General features: G+C 42.3%; 1 protein-coding gene across 5 annotated transcripts in view; it reads right to left on the bottom strand.

The window, feature by feature from the left end:
* Positions 1 to 24,830, bottom strand: part of SNX29 (sorting nexin 29) — a 1,242,095-nt gene that overhangs the window by 527,640 nt on the left and 689,625 nt on the right. Inside the window, exon 19 of one of the 5 annotated variants that reach the window (XM_063934345.1) lies at positions 1,332 to 1,692. The exons of the other annotated variants lie outside the window; for them this stretch is intronic. Coding sequence (XP_063790415.1) covers positions 1,534 to 1,692 — 159 coding nt within the window. The 3' untranslated portion in view covers positions 1,332 to 1,533. Of the gene's footprint in view, positions 1 to 1,331; positions 1,693 to 24,830 lie in introns of those variants that run through there. 5 annotated transcript variants of the gene reach the window in all.

A 24,830-nucleotide genomic window follows, 5' to 3' on the forward strand; every position in this document is an offset into this window, starting at 1 on the left:
TGACAATAGCAATAGTGTATAATGTGATTACTAGAGTTGCCGCCACATCATGCAGTGTTAGGGACAGAGCAGAGATGCTGCACATGCCCAGTGGTAGCAAAGTCTTCTACCAAGGTTGCTGTGAGTGTGGATCTGAATCCTCAATCGGTGCACTGGACCAGAGAGTAGCAACCAGGAAGAGATAGGAGTCGTACCATGAGGTGGGAGAATGTGCGCTTAGAAAGTGCAGTGCTGGTTCTATTACATTTGTGTATTTATTTATTATGGTATGATTAACCTTTTCCTGACCATTTATCTTATTTATATTATTTAAATATGTTTGATATAGCCTATACCCTAGACCATCTATAGTGTTAAATATTAATACAGTATTCCATACAATATCCAGTATATAAAAAGACCAATGTTTACATTAATGTCCAGAGTCGTTAATAGGTTCTTCTACCGCTCCCCCAGACTCCCACACCTGCTCCAATGTTCCGCAGAGTGGGAGATTGTGGATTGTATTTGGAAACCCCTCTTTAGAAATCCTGCGTTTGCCACTGTAGCCGGCAGCGATGTTAGTGCTTTGAGCACTAGAGACTCTGGCACTGTGGCAGAGACAACAGAGCTTGTGCAGGTCTCTGGGAAAAATGCAGTTGCGCCATTTTCCCGGACACCTACGCAAGCCGTGTGTCTCTATCTAGCACTATGCCAGAGCAGGGCCATCTTAACAGCAGTGTAGGCTGCTGGGCACAGCAATGCACTGGGGCCCCTACCCATCCTCCAGCAGTAGTGGTGGGGGGTGCTATCAGCAGCAGCTTTGATGGAAGGCGGGCGGAAGGGGGTGTTCTGTCTTCCGCTCAGCATGTAGGACCTGGCGCAGTAATTTCTTCTAATTACTCATTTACTGCACAGATGGTGGGAGATGGGGCTAAACTGTAGAAGGGGGCATTGTGCTGAATGAAGGGGTGTCACAACTGAGGGCCTGAGCTGACGGGAGGCAGCCTCAGTTGTAGGGGCTGAGATGTACCGGAACCTGGGAGGTTGTATCAGACCCCTGGACATGTAAGTAACATGATGAATAACTGCCCGAAGGCGTGACCACGACAACTTGAATAAAAGTCAATGATGTTTATTTATGACAACTCCGCAACACAGCAGCAGTAAAAGGAAACATAAAAGTCAACAGAGGATAAATACAATTCCTGGGTACTACAGGGTGGCAAGGGCCACAGGCACTGGTAGTGTGAGATAGTTCTTATAATCTTCTAGTTGGAAAGTCCTTACCAGGCCTGACTGTAGCAATGGAGAGAACCCAGGATCGTACCAGCTGGTGTTCCAGGAAAGGCTGGGCTGCTGAAGGTAAAACGGCTGCTGTGGATACTGGCTGGAACCAGACTGTTGTTGGTACGGAGTGGATACTGGCTGGAACCAGTTAAATAATAAACGAACTTGAGAGTGATGAAATAATAATGAAGTTTGGAGTTTGAGAGCGGTGAAATTATAATGCCGGTGATAAATGACAAACTGCAGAAAAGGGGTACCGGCACTTTAAGGAGAGCTGACCTCTGCTGGAAGCTGGATGCTGAAAGCAGGTAGATCTGTAGCTGGAAGCTGGTGAATCCAAATGGATCGGAGAGTCAGGCTACACCGCAGATGGAATGCTGGTGCGGGTCTCTGTAGTGGAAGGATTGACACAGGAGCTGGAACCTGGAAGACAATCACAGGAAAGAGACAAACAGGAACTAGGTTTGACAACCAAAGCACTGACGCCTTCCTTGCTCAGGCACAGCATATTTATACCTGCAGCAAGGAAGGGGTTGGCTAGGCAATTATGCAAATCAACAATACAGACAGCAGATTGGTGGAAATGATCAGATGACAAAATCCAAGATGGCTGCGCCCATGCAGACACTTGGAGGGAAGTTTGGTTTGTAATCCATGTGAGAATTGAAGCAGCAATGGCGGCGCCGGCCACAGGAGACAGGAGACGCCAGACTGATGAATGCACATCCAAACCACGCGGGCACAGCGGAGGCCGCGGCTGACGTAATCGCCACTCTGACACTTTGCATGCAGAAACTCAGGGATGGCGGCGGAGGCCGCGGGAGACGCCATGCCAGATGTAATATGGCGTTTACTGTGACCGCGTCTCAGAGAGACAGGAGAGGATGCAGGAATGTAAACATCAGGATAACAGATGGGATCCGGTCCTGGAGCGCTGAGCCAGCCTTAGGAGGCATCTGATGGGTAAGAAATGGCGTCCAGATACCCGGATCGTGACAAGGGGTCCTGGTACATGACTTCCAGGGTGGTAGGGGATGTTTAATACACATGGAAGGGGTGGATAGTGGAGTGGGCTTAATATTCTAATTTTCTGGTGGGAGGGCAGCTTGCTTGACTGTAGATATCTCGGGTTCCTGGAAATAGATTTCTTAGCTTTGAATGGGATAAAATAAAAACTAGAGAGTCCCACCAGGAGGTACTGGGGACTTGAGGGTCAGAGCCAGAGCAATCCACCAATGAAAATATAACACTGCATATTAGGCGTGTGTAGCTGGAGCAGGGACTGGCTGCTTGAAGGCTGATATCTCTGGTTCTAAGCATAGTAGAGACAAGCTGCCAGTGTCCATCAAAAGGAGGGAGTCCCAGCTTTTGGAGTATACCCTCAGAAAAACTCTAAGTCAGACAGAACCCAATATATCTGGCTGAGAAGAGCACTTAACAGGCTTGGATGGGGACCACTGCTTTGACATTGGATATCTCCGGTTCTCCAGTGCCACATTTTAATAATCTGGTACCCCTGGAAAGAGGGGACCCCCAGCTATAATCCTAGGGCCCTTATACTCATGTGGCCCTTTGGCAAGTGCCCATTGAGCCCATATGAAAAGACAGCCCTGTGCCAGTCTCTCCAGTGCTCAGATCACTAACAGCGCTGCCAGCTATGGGAAAAGAGGGGGCCCACAGACGCAGACTGCACACTGGTCCCCTGCTCTGTAGATACGCCACAGCCAATATGCCATATTAATCAATAATTTTTACAACAGTCGTCACATCATGTTATTTATCAAAGCATGAAAAGAAAATACTATTAGCATAAGGGGGGGGGGGTTTAGAAAGACCTAATAGGACAATTGGGGATAGTAGTAAGAAAGGCTGTATCAGTAATTGAGAGGGGGGGGGGGAATAAGGGAGAGAATAGAACAACAGTCGGTAAGAATAATTCTAGAAAGGCACTTGTATGTAATGGTAAGTTACCAATAAAGCATATGTGCATTGGAAATATTAATATAAAATGTATGCTTGCGAACGCAGGAAGCCTATCAGGTAAAATGGGCGAATTGGAATGGCTCGCATCAATAAAATCAGTATGATATTATAGGTATTACGAAAACATGGTGGGTCGACTCTCACGACTGGGTTACTAATTTGGAGGGGTATACACTTTTTAGGAGGGACAGGGCTACCAAAAGGGGAGGAGGGGTATGTCTCTATGTAAAACCATCTCTAAAACCAAACTTAATAGATGTTATTTGCGAGGGACTGGTGACAATGTGGAATCACTATGGGTTGAGATCACTAGTGGGGGTACTGAAATAAAGAAACACGTGCTACAAGCAACCAGATATTAGCATACATGACGAGGAACTACTCTTACAGCAAACTGAAAAAGCTGCGGGAATGGGGGACATCCTAGTGTTAGGGGATTTTAACTATTCGAATATAAATTGGAGTAATGATTCAAGTGTAAAAATTAGGATCTGCAGATTTCTGAACACATTAAAGGATCAATACTTGTCTCAATTAGTCGAGGACCCAACCAGAGGTAATAATATTCTGGACCTAGTTATTACCAATAATTATATCAAACATTACAGTTGAGGAGACCTTGGGAAACAGTGATCACTATAAGATCACATTCAGCATCAGTTTCAAGAAATATAGCTATAAGGGATCAACCAAAACATTAAACTTTAGAAAAGCTAACTTCAATATGCTGAGACAGGCACTAAGCGACATTGACTGGGAAGTTTTGTTTCTTGGTAAAAACACATCGGAAATGTGGGATGCTTTAAAAGGGTTGCTTGATAGCAATATTCGCAAACTCATACCCTTGGGCAGTAAAGTGTGTACTAAACTCAAACCAATGTGGCTTAATACGGATGTCAAAGAAGCAATGGCTAAAAGGAAACGTGCTTTTAAAGCATTTAAAACTAATGGAGGGGAGGAGGTATTCCAGCATTACAAGGAATGAAATAAAAAACGCAAAAAAGTAATAAGAGCAGCTAAAATTGTAAACAAAAAACAAATCGTTATAGAGAGTAAAGCCAATCCCAGAAAGTTTTATAAATACATAAACAGTCAAAGGTTAAAAGAAGAGAACGTAGGCCCATTAAAAGATGAACTGGGAGCCTTGACAAAATAAAAGCAGATATACTGAACAGCTTTTTTTCATCAGTATTAACCAGGTAGGATGAGACAGTGTAAGCAGTGTATAACGACAGTGAAGGTAATGATTCTTGGCTAGATGCTTGTTTAAGTGAGGAAGTAGTCCTGGAGAGACTAAGCAACATAAAGATTAATAAATCACCGGGACCAGATGCTTTTCGTTGGAGGGCTATTATGGAGCTTAAGGCACAGCTTCAAAGACCCTTATACTTGATTTTCTATAGTTCCATTAAATCGGGTATGGTAACGATGGATTGGCGTATAGCTGAGGTAGTGCCATTATTTAAAAAGGGAGCTAAAAATCATCCTAGAAACTATAGACCAGTTAGTTTAACCTCTATAGTGGGTAAAATATTGGAAGGAATTTTGAGAGAAAGCATAGAGGATTATCTGCGGAATACTAAGTTTATTAGCAAGAGTCAGCATGGGTTTGTGAGGGACAGATCATGTCAAACTAACTTAATTAGCTTCTACGAGGAAGTGAGCGATAATCTTGACCACGGAAAAGCAGTGGATGTGGTCTATTTAGATTTTGCAAAGCCTTCAATACAGTGCCTCACAAGAGACTGATCATCAAATTAAGGGAACTTGGCCTAGGATATACTGTTTGTACATGGATAAGTAATTGGCTGGTTAACAGGGTACAATAAGTAGTGGTCAATGGGATGTTCTCCAGCTGGGCACCAGTAGTCAGCGGTATACCACAAGAGTCCGTACTTGGCCCGCTACTGTTCAATATATTTATTAATTACCTAGAAATAGGTCTGGGAAGCACAGTATCAATCTTTGCAGATGATACTAAACTGTGTAAGGTAATTAATTCGGAAATAGATGTGGAGTCTCTACAGAATGACTTATTTAAACTTGTATCCTGGGCGTCTAAATAGGAATGAGGTTCAATATTGAAAAATGCAAAATTATGCATTTTGGGATTAAAAACAAACTTGCATCCTATTCACTTAATGGGGAAAATATAGGGGTAACAGTAGTGGAAAAAGATTTGGGGGTCCTCATAGATAATATGCTCAATAACAGTACAGTGTGTCAAAATGCAGCGACGAAGGCAAGGAAAGTCCTTGCTTGCATAAATGGGGTATAGAGACCAGGGACAAGGATGTAATCCTGCCGCTGTACAAATCATTGGTACGTCCGCACCTGGAATATTGTGTTCAATTCTGGGCACCACATTATAAAAATATATTGGGGAACTCGAAAGAGTTCAAAGGCAAGCTACTAAACTGATTAAGGGTTAGAGACACTAGAGTACGAGGAAAGGCTAACTAGGTTAAATATGTATACTCTAGAAAAGAGACGTCTAAGAGGAGATATTATTAATATCTTCAAATATGGAAAGGGTCATTACAAGGAGTTAGCAGGGGATTTATTTATTAATAGAACTCTGTATAGGACACGTGGACACTCACTGAGGATAGACGAGAGAAAATTCCGTACAAAACGTAGGAAGAGGTACTTCACGGTAAGGGCAATAAGGATTTGGAACTCCCTGCCAGAGAAGGTAATAATGACGGACACTGTAAATGTTTTCAAAATCAGATTGGACAGCTTTCTAGCTGAAAAAAGTATCCAGGGCTACAGCATTTAATATATTGACATTAAGTAGCTGGGAGTTGTACGAAATATAGTTGACAATTGGGGGGTGATTCCGAGTTGTTCGCTCGCTAGCTGCTTTTAACAGCATTGCACACGCTAAGCCGCCGCCCTCTGGGAGTGTATCTTAGCATAGCAGAATTGCGAATGAAAGATTAGCAGAATTGCGAATAGAAATTTCTTAGCAGTTTCTGAGTAGCTCCAGACTTACTCAGCCATTGCGACCAGCTCAGTCCTTTTCGTTCCTGGTTTGACGTCACAAACACACCCAGCGTTCGCCCAGCCACTCCCCCCGTTTCTCCAGCCACTCCTGCGTTTTGCAACTCGAACGCCTGCGTTTTTCCGCACACTTCCATAAAACGGCCAGTTTTCGCCCAGAAACACCCACTTCCTGTCAATCACACTACGATCAGCACAGCGATGAAAAAGCTTTGTTATGCCGTGAGTAAAATAACTAACTTTTGTGTAAAATGACAAAGCGCATGCGCTCTGCGTACATTGCGCATGCGCAGTTAGCGGATAATCGCAGTATAGCGAAAATCGGCAACGAGCGAACAACTCGGAATCACCCACTTGGTACGAAACCATTACTTCAGCTGGTGCATTATAATGTGCACAGCTAAACACAGAATACAGGTTGAACCTGATGTGCATTTTGCCTCTTTTCAACCTCAACAACTATGGCCCTCATTCCGAGTCGTTCGCTCGGTAATTTTCTTCGCATCGCAGCGTTTTTCTGCTTAGTACGCATGCGCAATGTTCGCACTGCGACTGCGCCAAGTAATTTTGCTATGAAGATAGTTTTTTTACTCACGGCTTTTTCTTAGCTCCGGCGAACGTAATGTGATTGACAGGAAATGGGTGTTACTGGGCGGAAACACGGCGTTTTATGGGCGTGTGGATGAAAACGCTACCGTTTCCGGAAAAAACGCAGGAGTGGCTGGAGAAACGGAGGAGTGTCTGGGCGAACGCTGGGTGTGTTTGTGACGTCAAACCAGGAACGACAAGCACTGAACTGATCGCAGATGCCGAGTAAGTCTGAAGCTACTCTGAAACTGCTAAGTAGTTTGTAATCGCAATATTGCGAATACATCGTTCGCAATTTTAAGAAGCTAAGATTCACTCCCAGTAGGCGGCGGCTTAGCGTGTGTAACTCTGCTAAAATCGCCTTGCGAGCGAACAACTCGGAATGAGGGCCAATGTTACTATGTAAGATACAAAGTGGTGAGAGATAAAGGACTAATTAATCAGCTACTAACTCTCATTATACGATATGTGTTTGAAAAATGATAGTTAGAAGCTGATTGCTTATTGCTTTATTTTCACTATGCTTTGATAAATACCACCCTAATACACAACAATACATAGAATATTATAACCAGCTAATTCAATTCCCCCAGTGAGAAGGGTTACCACTACTTTGCGATTAGCTAAAAATTTAACATAATGTAATTTTATATAACTTGGACAAGAAAAGATCACTCTGGGTCTCCCACATTTTATCCTGTCCACCACTGATGTAGTGGGATTAGTTCACTTTAGTGACGTTTTTGCTGTAAGCACTTTTTGGGCTGGAGATCCAAAGGGTTACAATTGTAAAATATCTCCCTAACTAGCTATTAAACATAAACATAGAAACAGAGATTTTGACAGCAGGTAAGAACCACTTGGCCCATCTAGTCTGCCCTTTAGGCAACCTCAACAGTATTTGATCCTAAGTTCTTTGTAAGGCTATTCATATGTCTATCCCAAACATGTGTAAATTGACTACTGTCTGAGTCTCTACCACCTCTGATGGGAGGCTATTCAACTTATCCACTACTCTTTCTGTGAAGTAATTTTTCCTTAAATTTCCTTTGAACCTACCTCCCTCCAGTTTCAGTGCATGTCATTGTGATCTAATACTTCTCTTCCTTTGAAGAATGTTTCTCTAATGTACCTTGTTAAAACCCTTGGTATATTTGAAAGTTTCTATCATGTCCCCCCTTTCCTTTCTCTGCTCCAAACTAAACATATTAAGATCTCTCAGTTTTTCCGTGTGAGTTTTGTGATGTAGGCCATGCACCATTTTAGCTGCCCTTCTTTGTATGTTCTCTAATGTATTTATATTCTTTTTGAGATATAGAGGGAAAGTAATAAGAGTCTGAGTTTACAGAGGTCTGTGATTTTGGCCGAGATTGCGCATATTTTGGTTTTGCCTTGTAAATGATTGTCACTTTATAACTACATAAAGTCGCAGACAAAATGGCGGACCTTGGCAAACTCAGACCCGATTACATTTTCCCCATGGTCTCCAGAACTGGACACAGTATTCCAGATAAGGCCGTTCCAATTACATATACAGTGGCATTATTACGTCTTTCTTTCTGCTGCTGATTCCTCTCCCTATGCAACCAAGCATCTGACTAGCCTTTCTCATTGCTTTGTTACATTGCTTCCCTTCCTTTAACTCACTTAAAATAGTGACTCCTAAAACCCTTTCCTCCTTAGTAGTTTCCATTATAGTACCATTGATACTATATTTAGCCTTTGAGTTTTTGAGACCCAGGTTCATCTTTTAGAGTTAAACTGTAGTTGATATGTTCTTGACCATACTGTATCTCAGGCCTTTCCCTTTGAAAAAGTCACGCAACCCGTGACGAAACATGTTAAGGGCTCCACCTCTGTACCTACCCGGTGACCTTACTCCAGCCACATTTGTGCTGTAGCTCAGTCCACTGCAGTTTATATAGCGTGATCAAAGGAAGTCTGGGCTGCCAGCGTGTCTTTGAGCTTGCTGCAACGCTCTAAACAGACACAACTAGTGAGACGCTGCCAGGCAAACGGCTGCCTGCTATCCAGTTGCGGTCAACTAAAATCAGCTGCCATCGAGGACCATCACATCAGTGAGTACGATTAAGTGATATACATTGTGGATAGGTTTTACTCCCATCTTATTCAGATCTTCAAAGTACTTTGTTCCCACTCACTCTCGCATTACGGGGATCACAGGAGAATTAATATTACTTTTTAACAAATATATTGCACAAACCGCGTTTTCTAACAGCTTACTGTCGGCATACTGACAGCATGCTTTTCTACTTGAATAGCCATTTACGTTACTACATGACAAGTGTTACATCTTTGCTGATATTTATACATATATTAACCAGAGAGACTGCTTAAACTGCAACATTGTTTTTTATTGTTATTTGCACTTTGTTATCGATGTATCTGTACATGTATTACGTTTATTAAAAACAACTTTTTATTCATTGTGCCACTAGTTACTTTGATCCATTAGTGCAGTACAGTACATCATTTTCTTTATCAACATTCCTCAAGTTTACCTAGATCATCAATCGTTTGTTTTACCCCTCCCAATATGTCTACTCTGTTGCAAATTTTTACGTAATCTGCAAACAGGCATACTACAGCATCCCTATTATTATAGCTATTATACATCATTGACTCTTAGATCTACTTTCTGGTAGAATGAATCCAAAGGTACTTGGCAAAGAAAAATTCTCTCTATGGGGAGGGAATGTACTATATGTGCTCCAATACTTTTAATCCCTGGCACCGTCTTCTCCCAACATAAGTAACTTTTAGATTTACAGTATATACGAACATACACACAGTACATAAACACATACACACACAAGGATGGGTTAATAATTAAAGTAACCAGACCTCTCAAATGTGTAATGTTCTCTATTTCATTCTAATTTCCCACCAGGCTAGAGCAGGTAGACCACTGCTCCTCCTCGCAGCCATAAGACTATGCCTCAAATTAGTCATACTGTCCCAACATCAGTTGTAAGATTGCAGGGCTGGCAGAAACATGGTCAAATACTGAGGTGCATAGTGTGGTCAGCATCTAAAGGGCACATTACCAGCTGAAATTTATCGCCAACTTGTACGGTGTACGGTGATAATGTCATGTCACGGAAACGGTTTGGGTTTGGTGCACTGCCTTTGACAATAGCAGGACAGACATTCAAGATGAGCAGCGATCAGGCCAGCCAAACTAGTCCACTACACGCAGTCTAATGGCCGTGAGAGGAAGCAGTGGTCTACCTGCTCTTGCCTGGCGGGAAATTATAATGAAATAGAGAGCATTACACATATTAAAGGCCTCCTCTGGAAAATCATAGGCTACCTACTTGTGAATTAGTACCTGCAGAAAGCTAGGAGTCATTTTCACTTGGTAAAACTGAGTGGTTCTGTGGTATCTGCACCTGCTCTGTGCTCAGTAAATAATACCCATAATGAATCCTTAGCTTAGGCTAGTAACCAGCGGATGCCCATGTAACTGGCACTTATACTCTCTATCTGTCACATATGGGTTCCTGAAGCACGGATGCGGACAGGTGTGTGAGGCCTGTTTGTGGTTTATGGGAAATGTACTGTAGTGATGTAGTGCAGTGCAAAGGGTATGTAGTTTAATGCTGTAGTGCAGTGTATATGGAATGTAGTGTACTGATATAGTGCAGAGCATAGCGGATGTAGTTCAGTGCATGAATAGAGGGAAAAAGTGGCATAGGGCAACGAAGAGGGGAGATTTAGTGATGTATTGCAGCATATAGGGGGATGTAGTGCAGAGTATAGGGGATGTAGTGCAGTTACAAATCACAATGATGCAATGTAGTGTAGTAATGTAGTGCAGTATATATGGGATATAGTGCAGCAATGTGAGGTAGTGCAGCATATAGGCAAATATAGTACAGTTATGTAGTGTGGCGCATAGGGGGATGTAATGCAGTTATAAAGTACATTGATAAATGTAGTGATGTAGTGCAGCATATAGTGGGATAGAGCATAGTGATGTAGTGTAGTGATGTAGGGCAGCATATAGGGACATGTAGTGCAGTGATGTTGTGTAGTGGGGATGTTGGAAAAATGGTGCCGTCGACGGTGCATAGGCACCAAGGTGCCCTATTCTTCATTACGGAAGGGGGGGGGGGGGAGTGGCTGGGAGTCTAGGGGGTAAATTTACTAAGATAGGAGTTCTATTTAAGATGGGATGTTGCCCATAGCAACCAATCAGATTCCAGGTATTATCTTCTAGAAGGTGCTAGATAAATGAGAAGTAGAGTCTGATTGGTTGCTATAGGCAACATCCCATCTTAAATAGAACTCCCATCTTAGTAAATTTACCCCTAGGAGTACATTGTTTGCACCTGGGACCACCACTGTTAAGCATCACTGGTTAATGATTAAAAGCACAAATGAGAAAAATTATCATCTACTGTGAATTATAAACAAAACATTACTGTTACTCTTTAAAAGCCGTTCATAGGGGGTCATTCAGAGTTGATCGCTCGCTAGATATATTTTGGAGCGCTGTGTTCAGATTGTCGCCGCCTATGGGGGAGTGTATTTTCGCTTTGCAAGTGTGCGAACGCTTGTGCAGCCGAGCGGTACAGAACAGTTTTGCGCAGTTTCTGAGTAGGTCTGAACTTACTCAACCGCTGCAATCACTTCAGTCTGTCCGGTCCCGGAATTGACATCAGACACCCGCCCTGCAATTGCTTGGACACGCCTGCGTTTTTCCAACCACTCCCTGAAAACGGTCAGTTGACACCCACAAACGCCTTCTTCCTGTCAATCGCTGTGCGAATGGGTTCTTCGTACAATCCATCTCCCAACACCGATCTGCTTTGTACCCGTACAACGCACCTGCGCATTGCGCTGCATACGCATGTGCAGTTTTGCCAAATTTTGACCTGATTGCAGTGCTGCAAAAAATAGCTAGCGTGCGATCAGGTCGGAATGACCCCCATAGAGCACTGTGGTAAATAATAGTATCTGTATAATTTATCCCATAATTGACAGTAGTTTACATACATATCGGCATCATTTATTTACATGCCTACAATTATTTAACTGCTTTTAAAAATCCAAGTAAAGCATGCAGGTTTTTTAGGTAGAGAAAACACGGGTAAGTTAATGGGAATCCTAATCAAGTAGGTGTGTGGAAATTGCTTTTTCTTTTGTTAATATCCTAAATCTGTTGACAGCCATCAGCTGTACATTTACGGCAAATGGTCCCATGTCTAAATCATTCCTGCCATTTATGTATGTTGGCACAAAACAGTGGCAGTGGTCTTACTTTCTCTCTCCGGTAATGCAAGCTTTCTGTGGATTATTCGTGAGAAAGTTTATTTTGTGTATTTTGTGCATTTTTTTCATGATAGAAATAATAAAAGCTAAAGAATATATAATCAATGAATATATGTTGATAAGAGCCTCCAAACAAAAGAGTCTTTGACTCTTGGGGAGCACCACCGTATTTATAAGTATTTTACCCTTGTCTAAAGGGGGTACACACGGAGAGATCTGTGTTAAAAATCTAAGCATTCTGACTAGATTGCTTAGATTTTAAGCACAGATCTGCCGTGTGTATGCCCCACAGTGATAGCGATGCGCGGCCCCGCGCATCGCTATCGCTGATGCTAGATTGAGCCTGCATGCAGGCTCAATCTAGCGGGTTGCTCACTTCACCGTTGTGTGAAGTGAGCGCCCCTCGCTCAGCACATCGCGCTGTGCTGAGCGGGGGGAGAGATGTGTGCTGAGCGGTCTATGTTAAGATCGCTCAGCACACATCTCTCCCGTCAGTACCCCCCTTTAGAGGTATCTCATCATAAGGCAAGAGAGTTCTTAACAATTATTGCCGGTTAGATTACAGGGATCAGTACGTAATCCCGCTGGACGGGATCCCGGCGGTCAAAATACCGACGCCGGAATCCCGACTGCACAATCCCGACAGGGGTGGCGAGCGGAACGCAGCCCCTTGCGGGCTCGCTTCGCTCGCCACGCTGCGGGCACGGTGCCTCGCTACGCTCGGCACACTATTATATTCTTCCTCTATGGGTGTCGTGGACACCCACGGAGGGAGAATATGTCGGGATTGTGGCGGTCGGGATTGTGGCGGTCGGGATTGTTACGGTCGGGATTGTGGCGGTCGGGATTCCGGCGTCGGTATTTCGACCGCCGGGATCCCGTCCAGCGGGATGTTGACAGCCTCCCAGATTACAACCACTTGTGCTTTTTGTGGCTACACCTGTGCACAGACCACCCTGTACGTTTGCCATATTTTAAAACTGTAAGGAACCCTTGCAATATAATCTGTGTCATAAAGTAAATAAAAAATAAATAACTAGAATGATATATACAGTACCATAGCTTGTTTTTTCCCCTTTGGCTGTGGAATCAGTGCAGACTGGTCAACATTATGGGCACCCATTCTCTCATTAGTAAAGACATGCTGCCTAGACTCTAAAAAGCTGTAAATCTTTCCACTTAATGGTCTGGGATTTCAAAATCCAAAGAGCCATCCTCACATCTGTACAGAGAGGTCATTAAACACTAATCCTTACCGCTGCAAGCCAGAGATAAGTGTGTACATTGAAAAATGTATTGAAAAGATAAAACAATAATAACATATTCATAATAAGCAAGCTGCAATTGTTACTTTTAAATTCCAAAAGAGAAATGCTATAGAAACAATTTTAGGATACACAATACTATACAAATACCTCTTTTTACTAAATCTTTTGACTTCACTTATTTAACAAAACACTTAACAGGGTACCCAATTATCTGCAGCAATTTACAGAGGATAATGGATTCGCCGGGGATTATCCAATTAGCACTTATACCCCAATGCCAGCAATTATCCGGGGTTTGGTTCCACCTGTCTCAAGCAGGCGGAGCTAAATCCACGATAAGCGGCTTTTTTTCATTGATCTCGGCGGCGAAATGACATAGCTGTGCAGCTTTTCACATACCCTATTTATTTTCGCACAAAAATTGTGGGGTTTGTGCGTAACAGTTGGATACCGATGGAAAAGAAAAATCAACAAAAAGGAGTAAACACACTGTGAGATCCTTGCTATGCCAGATTTTGACTATGCAATTTACCTTTAACTCCCCAGAGCACAGATAGGACAGATTTTGACTATCTGTACTTTGGATTTTGTCTATGTACGATTTTGACTAAGTGACAATTTTGACTATACTTTGTACTAGATAGTACACTAAATAGTCAAGATTGACTTGCCTGCACAGACTATTTAGTATTGCAATGCCGACCCCGCAGGATTGCGCATCGTGATCGAATCGGTATCACAAGCTGCCTAACACCTTGAGATGTGCACTAACTTTCCTTAAGATTTTAACTATATAGTCAAAATCTTACAGATTTATCTCACCGTTTCTACACACTTAATGGTGCCCATACACTTATGAGATAATCGGTGCTATCCTTCGATTTCAACCACATCTGTGAAAGAAATCAAAGGATTATCTGCACATTTTAGGTACCTTGAGACGCGATGCATGGGCACACCGATCGAATATCGCGTCTCAAGATATTATGTGCTGCACTTAATATTTATCGCATCGCAGTGCGATCGCATGTGGTTTTAAGCCCACATGAGATATATCGCACTGCGATGTGCGATGGGCACCCGCCTGGAGCGGCCAAAGGCCGCTCCCACTCGGTGGTGACGTGCCCATCACATGATTACCATGCGATCTATCGCATGATCGCATGGTAATCACTTTGGCAGCTCAGGTGCGATTTCATCGCACCATGTCGCGTCGCGGGGCATCGCACAAGTGTATGGCCAGCATAAAGGTTTCAAAATTGCCAAAAAAAAACAAGAACTGTTTTTCGCCAACCCAACATTTTCAGGACTAATTGAATACGGCCACTGCAAAAAATTATCATTGGTAAGGACATGTGGCTACATATCAGCCAAAGTGCATTAGTTAAAGGAGCACAGTGGTGGATGCGGAGAGCGGAACTGAAGATGTTTGCAATGAGGAGTTGAGCGGTTTTAGTGAACTCTTTGGAGTATAGAGTTTCATACATACAAATACCACATTTATTAAAAGTTGTTCCAATGTCTCTTTACTGTCATAATTAACTTAAGCCATGAATTAGGCTAAACTGAAATTATTAGGAATAAAATTCAGTGGGGATGCCACGGAGGTACTTTTCAGGAGGCGCAAAGTTTAGAGGTTTTTTTTCTGACATCTGTATGGTGTGACCTGACAAAAGTATGTGTAACAGGAATTAATGATCCATTTTACAGACACTGGGGGTGGTTCAGATGTGGTTGGAAAGAGCATTGCTGCTGCTTTCTTGGAAGCTGCAGCAATGCTTACATATGGTAATGCAGTAGGAAGCATCTAGTATAAGTAGTGTGTGTGTGATTCTCTGCTGTGTCCGGAGATGCCGCATCATCAGCTGGATGAGTAGTCCATGAGATTACCCAGACCAGCCACAGGAGCTCCATTGCTGAGGGCAAAACATCTCCTTTGGAAGACGGAGACTCTGGCCTTGGTGCTCCCACAAAACGGAGTTGCCCCCTCACTCAACTGACGTTTGCAACTGTATTACGTCCAATGACGCAGGGCCTGTATTACTATCCTCCATACAGACCAGTCCTTTCCCAAATCTAACTCTCTCTGCACATGTTACATGGTTTTGCCCATTAGTGTGCTTTTTTGGTTGGCTAACAAACCTGAATAAGGTCCACTGATACCCATAATAGTATTATAACTATTTGAACACAATACACATAGGACCCTGTATGTTGAAAGGAGATAAAGAAAAATATAAAGCATTTACAGAAACGGTGCCATCTGTCTGTAAGATTAGTGGAAGAACTGTAGTGTTATCAGGAATAAAGATTTTCAATTATTTCTCTGTTTCCAATCTAAAAAACAAGCGGAAGCACAATTACAAAGCTATCATCAAAGTAGTCCTGCACATCAAGTTAATTAAATTAACCATATTTTTAAAAGAAAACTAGAACTTGTTTGATATTTTCATGTTTAATATTTACATATTCAGGACTAATCACCTTTGATTTTAAATAAATTATTTTTTTGAACCCATTTAGATCAAACACCCAGCTTTTCTATAAAATAAGTAAATAAATGCAGGGAAAGCTTGATGTGTCAGTAATTAGAAACCATTCCCATAGATCTGGTTTTTTTTTTAGTCAATTCAGTTTCACAGAATGTGTTATCATAATCATTGTTACACGGACAGTCTAGCAAGCTATTGTGCAAGGGATTTTGTTCCTACTCCTTCCCTTTTCTCTACCCCGTCTGCAGCTATTTGTTCTGTCCATACTGTATGTACCCTTATTGTCTCCTTTCTCCACGTATTATATCTCCTGTCTCCCCCCACCTCCTTCTATTCTCTCTCCACATCCCCCTCCTTTCTCCCATCTACCCCTCTCTCTCTTTCTCTCCCCCATTCCATCTCTCTACCCATTGTCTTTTCCTGTTATATCTCTACCTGTTCTCTATCTCTCCCTCTTTCTGCCCGCCTCATCATATTTTCTCTCAACACCCCCCAATCCTCTCTCTCCTCTCTTGCTCCTGCTACTATTGCTGTGGTTCTTTATTCAGAGGAACGATTGTGTACAGGAGGCAGCTTTGTGGTCCCCTTTTTAAAAAAAACAAGTACTCTTATCAGATGTTGTGGTGATGTTTGGACGTGCATCTTGCATTGATATACACATATATATTCACGCACACGTAAAGTACATAATAATAATAACTATCGTCATAAAATAATAAGCAGGCAGCATAGTACCTAATTACGCTTTACACTAACTTTCACAAACGTCTATGCTGTGCATTGTGGACTGTATGTAAGTAACCCAGTTTTTAAAAGGTAGGTAAATTTAGGCATCACGACTAACAAAAATTATGTTCCAGAGCCCATACAGTAGCAGCTGCTACTACTGTTACCCCTGAAATTAAACTTTTGAGTCCAAAAGGTAGTGGGGAAGGGAAAAAATGTAAAAGCTTCTACAATTCTTATCAACTAAACATTTGGGGCCTGATACAGACATGGCTGGTGCAAGTGTTGATGGTGCGACTAGATACACACACAGTGACGGAAATGCATTGTCTCAAGACTCTGTACTGTAAGTGGGCGTCTCAGTTACTTGAAAATCAGACACAGCATTAGGATAAAGGCACAGCTGTGACTGCGGCAAAAGAAGCAGCTGTGGCCACCTCTGAATCAGGCTCTAAGTTCTGAAAGCCCTATTAATACTCAACATCTGACACTCTGCGCTGAATGGGTCTGGCTGTGGTTTCCAGTTCTCCAGTACCCTGGCAGGAGTAGCCTTTGTGGGAACAACAAAATTTATCACTGACGCAGTACAAAGTAAATGACATGGTATCATGAAGGAAACCCTCAAAACATAGCCTGTTGATGGTACCTGGATAAATGAATTGAGAAACCCAATCACAGGCCAGGTAAGAAATAAATTATAAAGATGGCAGATGCCTTAGAGCGATTGGGATGCCCTGTGGTTGTTTGTACGGAGTACAGAATCAGTGCTTTCGAGCTACAGTACATCTCTATTCTTCAGGAAGTTGCCTCTAGAAAACAACTCTGCGTTACAGTCCAGGGCCACAAAACAAAGAACTATATTATCAACTCCAAACAGCTAAAGAAAAGTGACCAGCACACCACCCTTCAGAATGAAGCCTATACTCTATGCTGCTTTGTGACATTATGATACTGCTGATGGATTGATCTGGCTACTTATGATTAATACACATTGACTTCGGCACAAGGGCGAAACTATATTATTATTTATTTATTGAATTAATTAATTAAACATTTTTTAATTTGCAAGATACACGTAAAATAACGTTTTAGGTGGGTTACATTTCCTTTTGGGCTGTCACCAGAAAGCCAACCTGTTTCTGATCCTTCTCATTTAAAAACCAGGAACATCATTTAGAGTAGCTGTGGTTCGTTCATACATGGGCTAAGTTTTGGTTTACATGTTATAGGGAGATTATATCTTGATGCTCATCAATGTTTCAGAGTTTAACAGTGGTAGAAACAAAGAAGTAATTATAACAAATAGCATATTCATACATCAGCAATTTAAAAAAGGCAGCAAAAGTGTTTCTGAAAAGATTAATAGTCTATTAATATTGGCAGAATTGTTCTATAGCGTTTAAGAGACAACAATGGAGCTCAAAATAGACATTTCTAACATTTATTTCCAGCAACACTCCTGGCTTGCTGCCATTCCTGAATTACTTTATCCAAATGGTTGTTTTAAATGGAAAATACACTCTATTTAGAAGTAGACCTGGCATTAATCTTGTATCACTGCTTGGTAAAACTTACTTTTCACTAAGATTGTTTTACTGAACATAATTATGATTATATACAATATATTTGTATTGATTACATTGATGAGGCAAAATTATCCACTAAATCAAAGGTTCTCATACACGATCCTCAGGGCACCCCAACTGTCCAGGTTTTAGGCATATCCATGGCTCAGCACTGATGACTGTAGTGCTAATTAAGTGACATGTGTTGCCAAGCATGGATAAACTTAAAACCTGAACTGTTGGGGTGCCTTGAGGACCGCGTTTGAGAACTTCTGCACTAAACACAGTAGCAATAAAACAATGCAAACTAGTGTATTTGGAATGGAAAAGAATGTTCCCAAAGTGACGAGAAATGGATGATGTGTCATGTTCACATGCCACCATTTTCAGTGGCCATGCCCCTTGTGACCACATTTTTCGTGCATGTGCACACACAGTACCACAAAGAAATGTTTTCTTCTTGCACCACTACTGCTATCCCTCTGTATGTCCCTATGTCCCTGCTGCCCCATTCTCTGTCCCTACGTCCCTGCTGACTTTCTTTGTCCCAACATCGCTGCTGACTCTCTTTGTAACTACGTTCCTGCTGCCTCTCTCTGTCCCTATGTTCCTGCTGCCTCTCTCTGTCCCTATGTTCCTGCTGCCTCTCTCTGCCCCTACGTCCCTGCTGACTTTCTGTCCCAACATCCCTGCTGACTCTCTTTGTCACTACGTTCCTGCTGCCTCTCTCTGTCCCTATGTTCCTGCTGCCTCTCCCTGTCCCTACGTCCCTGCTGCCTCTATCTATTCCTACGTCCCTGCTACGTCTCCCTAAGTCCCTGCTGCCTCTCTATCTCTACCTATGTCCCTGCTGCATCTCTCTGATTCTATGCCCCTGTTGCCTCTTTCTGTTCCTGAGTCTTTGCCAGCACTCTCTCTGTCTCTGTGTCCCTGCTGTCATTGTCTGTCTCTGTGTCCCTGCTCTTGCTCTCTGTGTCCCTTCCGCCACTCCCTGTCTCTATGTCCCTGCTGCTACTCTCTATATGGAGACCTGAGTTGGGGGCACCATAAAAATGTTGCTATGGGTCCCACAAAGTTCTAGTTATGACCCTGCTTATCAGCATAATTGCAGAGATTATCAACATTTTGATCCAATCAGGATCATCATCAGGAAGCACAACTTCACAACACATACAGCATTGGGCAGCAGTCCATAATCACAAGCAGGTGACTATATACACATTATGAAAAGAAATATGCAGAACCTCCCCCTCCCCCATAAAGCTAAGGCTAGACTGGAACATCTAATCTACACATTTTATCAGCAGAATTTTGCTTCAAGTTTTCTGCCACAACCACACCACACAGCATATTTAATTGCCCATCGTTATAGATTATAAACGCCACAAAATGAGAATTTACAGAATGGCATTTCATTTGGAGGTGGAACCATAGTAGAACTGTAAAATTATATTGATGGAACCTGGGATCACGGTGAAACTGCATGTCCTGCCACAAATCTCTAATTCTGGCTTGGCATTCATCCCAAGCTTTAATGGTCTCTTAACTGTTGCATACATAGGCCTATAAAATCAAATATCCAAAAATACAAAATGTAGTACAACAACAACATCATCATCATCATATAACAAGATCAAATGCTTCTTCATTCTGGAAAATAATTAATAATATATTGAACCCCTCTAGCTATTTGGAAGCTTCAAACATCAAAGCTGATCTGCAGTCTAATAGAAAAGCCAAACCACACAACACAACACAACACATACTTCCCCTAATGTAAAAAATAATACCGTGACCAAACTTTCAAACCTGTGTAGAGAATATTTGTTAATTATTATATACCAAAAGGAGTAAACTTTTAGCTCTACAATCACTAAACTAGTATTGGCTGACATGAAATATTACCCTATTCATTGTTCCCTGTATTGTGTTTATCTATTTGGCTCTTTACCAGTTTAAGAATTGTTTTTACTGCATCAGTCGTGTGTTTTTGTCCACATCAGTAGTCTGTCGGTGGCTGATGAAAAGTTCTAGGGGTGTTATAGGTGGCAACCCTCCCCTTCCCCTCCTCCTTCATAGAAGCTGCAAACCCCCATGGCTTCTTACCTTGGCAAATAAAGGATAGCATCCTTGGCTCCACAGACTGGGCATGTGAAACTTGTTTGTCACATGATAGTGAAACGCAACACTCACATCTTAACAGTGATACGGAGAAGCAGTAGCCAGCAGCTTCACAGGTAATAAGCTGTTTGCTGTTTCTACTTTATATCAGTGGCCGGTGGTCCATAGGGGGGCATAGCTGAAGCAGTAAGACACCCCATAACCACTCCCACCCTTGACAGCTGGGTGGACGTAAATCAGGGCTTGTTAGCTCAGGGTAAGCCAGGAGTGACAGTGGGACCAACAGTTGGGAGAAATTAGTCATGGCAAACCTTTTTTAAGGAAGTTTCAAAATACAGGTTGAGTATCCCTTATCCAAAATGCTTGGGACCAGAGGTATTTTGGATATCGGATTTTTCCGTATTTTGGAATAATTGCATACCATAATGAGATATCATGGTGATGGGACCTAAGTCTAAGCACAGAATGCATTTATGTATCATACACACCTTATACACACAGCCTGAAGGTAATTTTAGCCAATATTTTCAATAACTTTGTGCATTAAACAAAGTGTGTGTACATTCACACAATTCATTTATGTTTCATATACATCTTATACACACAGGCTGAAGGTCATTTAATACAATATTTTTAATTACTTTGTGTATTAAACAAAGTTTGTGTACATTGAGCCATCAGAAAACAAAGGTTTCACTTTCTCAGTCTCACTCAAAAAATTCAGTATTTCGGAATATTCCGTATTTCGGAATATTTGGATATGGGATACTCAACCTGTACTTATTTTGTGGACTAGACCACGTCTCTGATAGAGGGAACATTTTGTACAATTAGCTGTTTAGTAAGTTGCCATATTAGTCATGTAATGTGAGGGAAGATACTTAAAATAAGGTAAGGAAGTAGAGAATAAGAGAGGCAGGATGAACGCTGTAGCCATTTAATAGACTTATACAGATTGCGATGCATAGAAAGGACAAAAAGTATGTGATGCCTTGTATAGTCCAAGTATGTGTATTGACAAAGCAAATCTGAATGAAGCCTATAATATTTTGTCTATCTATCTATCTATCTATCTATCTATCTATCTATCTATCTATCTATCTATCTATCCATACTATTACATAGGAAAATGTGATTTCACAATATAATAAGCATATAAACATATATAATTAATTACACATATTTTTCTAAGTAACCACATTGGGAATGGAAAATGTTAGGTGAAAAGGCCACATGGGCGTAAATTTACTAAGGTGGTAGTTTTTTAGAAATGGTGATGTTGCTCATAGCAACTAATCAGATTCTACTTAACATTTATCTAGCTGATTCTAGAAGATAATAGATAGAATCTATGGGCAACATCACCAGTTATAAAAAAAACTCCCACCTTAGTAAATGTACCCCATGGAATCAATTTCAGTGCCAAACACAGATATTCCTCAGAAGGTTGAATAAATATCCCAAGATGCAATGGGACTTAGGACAAGCCTATGTATAGACCCAAGAGATAATCAAGACTCCTAAACAAATGGACATTTATAGATTAACATAAATGTTGATTTGTAACACTCCTTGTTTGATTACATACAGCATAAAAGTTGTTAACCTGATGGAATGGGCAGAGCATTTGGATGTGAACTGCTGGATACAGATATCTGTATAGCGCATGCAAAATTCCTTATGTATTTTATTAAACTCTTTTTACATAACCGTCATTTTGAATGGCTATTCAATAATTAATAAGAATATATTAACACTATACAATGAAAAAAAAACCCACAGTGGTTAAATCAATAAGCAATAAAAAAAAACATAAAAAACCCTTGACAAAGGACAAACGTATTAAAGTAATTCAACACCAGTCATTAAATAACAAAACAAAATAGAAAGTAAAGGCTCTCCCGAAAGTAGGAGAAAAGGTATACATCAAAACAGTAAAAATGTACAACCTACAAATAACACATTTTAAAACAAGACAAAAATGCTTAATAAATATGCAAACACAATCAGCAGTATAAAACCAACAAACAGCGCCTATGGCAGTTGAGGAAGAAAAAGTTAGGGCCACTTACCTGCGATAAAAAGTATAATAACCAAAGTTCTGTGTTGCTGCAGGAACAGAGACCCTCCAGGAAACCATATACCTATCATCAAAGGCGGTATAACAGAGGAGGGGGCTCATCTGCAGGCTCCGATTGGCACCCCTCCTCTCCAGGAGTACAGTGGACTCTGGCATTGTGCCAGAGTCTACAGCACACACACAGGTCTCAGGGAACATCAACTACACATGCACGAATCACCAGGAAAATGGCCGTGGCTCTGCAGCCAGCGCCGGGCCAACAGAGTGGTAAGTATGTAGGTTGGTGCCTAGATGGGGCACCTGATGGGCCCTACAGACTGGGCGATTTGGACGATGATCGATATGAACGTTGTACGATATCGTCTAAATTGGCTTGCTATGTTTAACAATGAAAAACCAACGATGAACGAACACGGGGACGCGCATCATTTATTGTCAGTGCCTCTACACTAAACGATATATATTGTTCATTTATGAACAGTATCGTTCATATCGTTCTTAGATAACGCCCAGTGTGTAAGTCTCCAGCACAAGAGATGAGTTTTCCCAACAAAACCCTGAATTGGTACTCTGGCACTGACTTAGACTAAGCAGCCCTGGAGGTAATGGAGATTCACAAATATGGTTTAGGAGTACCTGAATATCATAGGTATGGAATGATGGTACTAATCCAATTACTCAATAATGAGCTAAAATCATAGAATGTCCAGCCAATAAATTAAAATATATTTATAAATAAAGCAATGCGGGTATAAATCCCCGAATAACATACAAATGTAATCTTTGTCAGGTATGGGTCGTTGGTTCGACATAACTTAGGCCGACAGTAATTAGGTCGACATGCATTAGGTCGACAGGGTCATTAGGTCAACATGTGCTAGGTCGACAGGTCAAAAGGTCGACATGAGGTTTTTTGTGTCGTTTTCTTCGTAAAGTGACGGGGAACCCCAATTAGTGCACCATGTCCCCTCGCATTCGGGCAAGGTTACCGTTCCCAATCGTAGTCCACGTGGATTGCAAAGTATGAAAAAGTTCAAAAATAAAAAAAAAAGTGAAAATCTCATGTCATCCTTTTGAACAGTCGACCTAGTACATGTAGACCTAAAGACCATGTCGACCTTATGCATGTCGACCAATAGTGGTCGACCTAATGACTGATGACCTAAGTGGTGTTGACCTAATGACCATATCCCTCTGTCATTTAGAGTGGATAGATGACAAAATATCAACTGTAACAGGTTTACAGTTAAAAATTCTACTCTGGTGTCGCTGCTTTGCATTTTGAAGATGACCTCCACTTCCCAAGGCAGTGTCTGTGATACAAGTCAGTGCTTTATCATAATGATCATAAAGCTCTGTCTTACATACTAATAGGTACAAGCATTAATTTTGTCAATAAAGAAATGTAGTTTATTGGTGAAAAATGAAGACTTCACTTGTAAGGGGTGGTCTTCAGTATGCCGAATGTCGGGATCCCGGCGCACAGTATACCGGCGCCGGGATCCCGACATTCGGCATACCGACAGCTATTCTCCCTCGTGGGGGTCCACGACCCCCCTGGAGGGAGAATAAATAGCGTGGTGCGCTTAGCGCGCCACCGTGCCCGCAGCGTGGCGAGCGCAGCAAGCCCGCAAGGGGCTCCTTTGCACTTGCCACACTGTCGGTATGCCGGCGGTCAGGCTCCCGGAGCCGGTATGCTGATCGCCGGGAGCCCAGCTGCCGGCATACCATACTACACCCCTTGTAAGAATCCAAGCTCTGGTTACATATTTATAGGTATACTAGCTGAATACCCGTGCTTCGCTACGGAGTTTAAAGAATAATGCCAATCTTTGTCAGGTCGTATCTCTGGGCTGATGCTGTCAAAATGCTGGTGCTGAGGAAAATAATCTGCCTCCTTCTCTGCCCCGTCTCGCCTCTGATGCTGCCCTGCTCAGTGCTGTAAATACTGGGAGGACAGGCCAAGCTCCGCCCGCTGTATGTTAAATATGTAAGGTTTGCAGGCTGACTCCATTTCAAAGGGCCCTAGGTCTCCTTGCTTATCTTCTCGCTCTTCGTAGGGCTTCTCCTTTGAGGTAAAGGGGTGTATTCAATAAGTGTCGGATCCATTCCGACATGCATTTGTTGGAATGGATCCGACAAGGGCTATTCAATGGACGGCCAAATCTGACTGTCGGATTTGAGCCAAATCCGACTGTCGATTTGGCCATACCCGGGGTCCTGCCGCTGCTGTCAGCGGCTGCCGGGTGCGCTGACAGCGGCGGGGGAGCAGGCGGCAGCCGGCGGGGGGAGATGATGGCTGCGGGCGGCGGGTGGAGCTGCCAGCGTCTGCGGCAGCGGGGGTGATGTCTGCGGCGGCGGGCGGAGGCGCTGCAGGGAGAGAGGTGCCTTGACGGGAAACAGCCAGGCAGGGTACCTCTCATACCCGTAGCCC

The sequence above is a fragment of the Pseudophryne corroboree genome, chromosome 7, assembly GCF_028390025.1.
Source record: "Pseudophryne corroboree isolate aPseCor3 chromosome 7, aPseCor3.hap2, whole genome shotgun sequence".
In the NCBI taxonomy this organism is placed as follows: Eukaryota; Metazoa; Chordata; class Amphibia; order Anura; family Myobatrachidae; genus Pseudophryne; species Pseudophryne corroboree.